This window comes from Salvelinus sp. IW2-2015, unplaced genomic scaffold, assembly GCF_002910315.2.
Source record: "Salvelinus sp. IW2-2015 unplaced genomic scaffold, ASM291031v2 Un_scaffold5003, whole genome shotgun sequence".
NCBI classification, from domain to species: domain Eukaryota; kingdom Metazoa; phylum Chordata; class Actinopteri; order Salmoniformes; family Salmonidae; genus Salvelinus; species Salvelinus sp. IW2-2015.
This window is the reverse complement of record NW_019946271.1, coordinates 2,562-6,430: the sequence shown is the minus strand read 5'-3', so window position 1 is coordinate 6,430 and position 3,869 is coordinate 2,562. Positions and strand designations below refer to the sequence as shown.

The window sequence follows — 3,869 nt, the reverse complement described above, 5'->3', positions numbered from 1 at the left end:
TCCTCCCCTGTAAGCAGTCTATGTAAAAGGCTTGACAGTTTGTCCTCACCCTGTAAGCAGTCTATGTAAAAGGCTTGACAGTTTTCCTACCCTGTAAAGCAGTCTATGTAAAAAGGCTTGACAGTTTGTCTCACCCTGTAAGCAGGCTATGATAAAAGGCTTGACAGTTTGTCCTCACCCTGTAAGCAGGTCTATGTAAAAGGCTTGACAGGTGTCCTCACCCTGTAAGCAGTCTATGTAAAAGGCTTGACAGTTTTCCTCACCTGTAAGCAGGTCTATGTAAAAGGCTTGACAGTGTGTCCTCACCCTGTAAGCAGGTCTATGTAAAAGGCTTGACAGTTTGTCCTCACCCTGTAAGCAGTCTATGTAAAAGGCCTTGGTGAGGACAAACTGTCAAGCCTTTTACATAGACTGCTTACAGGGTGAGGACAAACTGTCAAGCCTTTTACATAGACTGCTTACAGGGTGAGGACACACTGTCAAGCCTTTTACATAGACCTGCTTACAGGGTGAGGACAAACATGTTTGGGTCAACTATCCCTTTAAGGTAGTGTTTTCTTTATAACATTTTCTGCTTTTAACCTTTATACATTTGTAAAGCATGAAAAGTATATTCACCTGAGTTCCTCTATGTCCTCTCCTAGCTGGTCTCTCTCTCTCTCCAGTGAGAGGACATTCCCCGCCACATCCTGGTTCTCTCTTAGTAGTTCCTCGGTCTCTCTCTCTGCCCTCCTCTGCTGCTCTGTCGCTTGGCACAGCTCTGCCTGTAGACCTCTCAACTCCTCACACACTGCACCGTGCTGCACAGACAGCTGTAACCCACATCAAGAACAWTACGCAAAAACAATGATCACGTGAATAGAAGCAACACAAACCATGGAGAGGAAGACTCCATGCCACTGTTCTCCTTCACCTCTTCCAGTCGTTTTTCATCCCTTCCTCTCTCCTCCAGCAGAGCGGTGACTTCTCTCTCCTTGTCCTCCCGTAGGGTCTCCACCTCTCTCCCCAGCTCCCTCTCTCTGTCCCTCAGCTGCTGCAGGGAGCTCAGCTCTGATCCTCTACGAGTCCTGTACACAGCCAAAAACATTGATTGGTAAGATATCGATTGATTGTCACACACAGCCTATTACAGAACACTGACGGAACTATCACGATCACAAATCAGCTCTCACAGACAGGCACTGAGGAAAATGAATGTTCGTATTTAGTCTTCAAAAAAGATGTAATTGACATTATTTGAAACAGTTGTAATGGACATAAAGGTCTGTCTACTTTGAGGAAGTCACATCATGTCCTACCTTAACTCTGTGCTCTCATTGGACTGGGTGTTGAGCTCCCTACGAAGGGTCACGACCTTTGACTCTAGTCCCTGTAGCTGGGCCTGGAGGTCAGCCATCTCCATCTCAAGCTAGAGGGGAAGAAGAACAAGTCTGTTCTCTGTGGTTCTAGAGCAGATGTCTGTTCTCTGTGGTTCTAGAGCAGATGTCTGTTCTCTGTGGTTCTAGAGCAGATGTCTGTTCTCTGTGGTTCTAGAGCAGAGCTGTTCTCTGTGGTTCTGAGAGATGTCTGTTCTCTGTGGTTCTAGAGCAGATGTCTGTTCTCTGTGGTTCTGAGTGCAAGAGATCTGTTCTCTGTGTTCTAGAGTAGATGTCTGTTCTCTGTGGTTCTAGAGTAGATGTCTGTTCTCTGTGGTTCTAGAGACTGTCTTGTTGTTTCTAGAGCTAGATTGTCTGTTCTCTGTGGTTCTAGAGCAGATGTTTGTTTCTCTGTGGTTCTAGAGCAGATGTCTGTTCTCTGTGGTTCTAGAGCAGATGTCCGAGACAGTTTAGCAGTATTTATTATGTTAGGGTTAATGTATACCTGTAGGGTTAATGTATACTGTAGGGGTAATGTAATTGTAGGTTAACTGTAGCGGGTTAATGTATACCTGTAGTGGTTAATTGTTATACCTGTAGTGGGTTATGTATACCTGTAGGGTTAATGTATACCTGTTAGGGGTTAATGTATACCTGTAGGGTATGTTACTGTAGTGGGTTAATGTCTACTGTAGTGGTTAATGTATACCTGTAGTGGGTATGTATACCTGTAGGGTTATGTATACCTGTAGTGGGTTAATGTATATGTAGTGGGTTATGTATACCTGTAGTGGTTAATGTATACCTGTAGTGGGTAAATGTAATACCTGTAGGGGTTAATGTATACCTGTAGTCGGGTTAATGTAGATACCTGTAGTGGGTTAATGTATACCGTAGTGGGTTAATGTGATACTGTAGTGGTATGTATACCTGTAGGGGTTAATGTATACCTGTAGTGGGTTAATGTATACCTGTAGTGGTTAATGTAGTTAGGGTTAATGTATACCTGTAGGTGGTTATGTGTGGTTAATGTATACCGTGTGGGTAATGTATAACCTGTTAGTGGGTTAATGTATACCGTGTAAGTGGGTTAATGTATACCTGTAGTGGGTTAATGTCGTTAGGGTTAATGGTATACCTGTAGTGGGTTAATGTATACTGTAGTGGGTTAATGTAGTTAGGGTTAATATATACCTGTAGGGGTTCATGTTACTCTGTAGTGGTTATGTATACCTGTTAGTGGTTATTTAATGTATACTGTAGTGGGTTTATGTAGTTAGGGTTAATGTATACCTGTAGGGGTTAAATGTATACTGTAGTGGTTAATGTATACCTGTAGTGGGTTAATGTAGTTAGGGTTAATGTATACCTGTAGTGGGTTTAATGTATACCTGTAGTGGGTTAATTGTAGTTAGGGTTAATGTATACCTGCAGTGGGTAATGTATACCTGTAGTGGTTAATGTATACCTGTGGGGGTTAATGTATACCTGTAGTGGGTTAATGTATACCTGTAGTGGGTTAATGTATACCTGTATGGGTTAATGTAGTTAGGGTAATGTATACCTGTAGGGGTATAATGTATACCTGTAGTGGGTTAATGTATACCTGTAGGGGTTAATGTATACCTGTAGTGGTTAAGTGGTTAGGGTTAATGTATACCTGTAGTGGGTTAATGTAGTTAGGGTTAATGTATACCTGTAAGTGGGTTAATGTATACCTGTAGGGGGTTAAATGTATACCTGTAGTGGGTAATGTAGTTAGGGTTAATGTATACCTGTAGTGGGTTAATGTATACTGTCAGTGGTTAATGTATGAGTTATGTATACCTGTAGGGGTTAATGTATACCTGTAGGGGTTAATGGTATGTAGTTAGGGTTAATGTAATACTGTAGGGGTTATATGTAGTTAGGTATGTATACCTGTAGTGGGTTAATGTATAACCTGTAGTTGGGTTAATGTATACCTGTAGTGGTTAATGTATACTGTAGTGGGTTAATGTATACCTGTAGTGGGTTAATGTAGTATAGGGTTAATGTATACCTGTAGTGGTAATAGTATTAATGTTATACCTGTAGTGGGGTTAATGTTATACCTGTAGTAGGTTAATGTATACCTGTAGTGGGTTAATGTATACTCTGTAGTGGGTTAAATGTATTTAGGTTAATTGTATACGCTGTAGGGTAATGTTACTCTGTAGAGGGTTAATGTATACCTGTAGAGGGTTAATGTATACCTGTAGGGTTAATGTACCTGTAGTGGGTTTAATGTAGTTAGGGTTAATGTATACCTGTAGGGTTAATGTATACCTGTAGTGGTTAATTATTAGGGTAATGTATACCTGTAGTGGTTAATGTAGTTAGGGTTAATGTATACCTGTAGTGGGTTAATGTATACCTGTAGGTGTTAATGTAGTAGGGTTAATGGTATACCTGTAGTGGGTTAATGTATACCTGTAGGGGTTAATGTAGTTAGGGGTAATGTATACCTGTAGTGGGTTAATGTATCCTGTAGTG

The 3,869-nt window shown here is 41.2% G+C and overlaps 1 protein-coding gene across 1 annotated transcript in view; it reads right to left on the bottom strand.

Annotated features, from left to right (window-relative positions):
- The window catches only part of LOC112077872 (trichohyalin), a gene marked incomplete at its 5' end in the record, with an annotated part of 22,203 nt that extends 20,795 nt beyond the window's left edge, over nt 1–1,408 (bottom strand). The window contains 3 exon segments of the mRNA XM_024144278.2: nt 619–812; nt 914–1,067; nt 1,299–1,408. Coding sequence (XP_024000046.2) covers nt 619–812; nt 914–1,067; nt 1,299–1,408 — 458 coding nt within the window.
- Between the last annotated feature and the right edge of the window lie 2,461 nt (nt 1,409–3,869).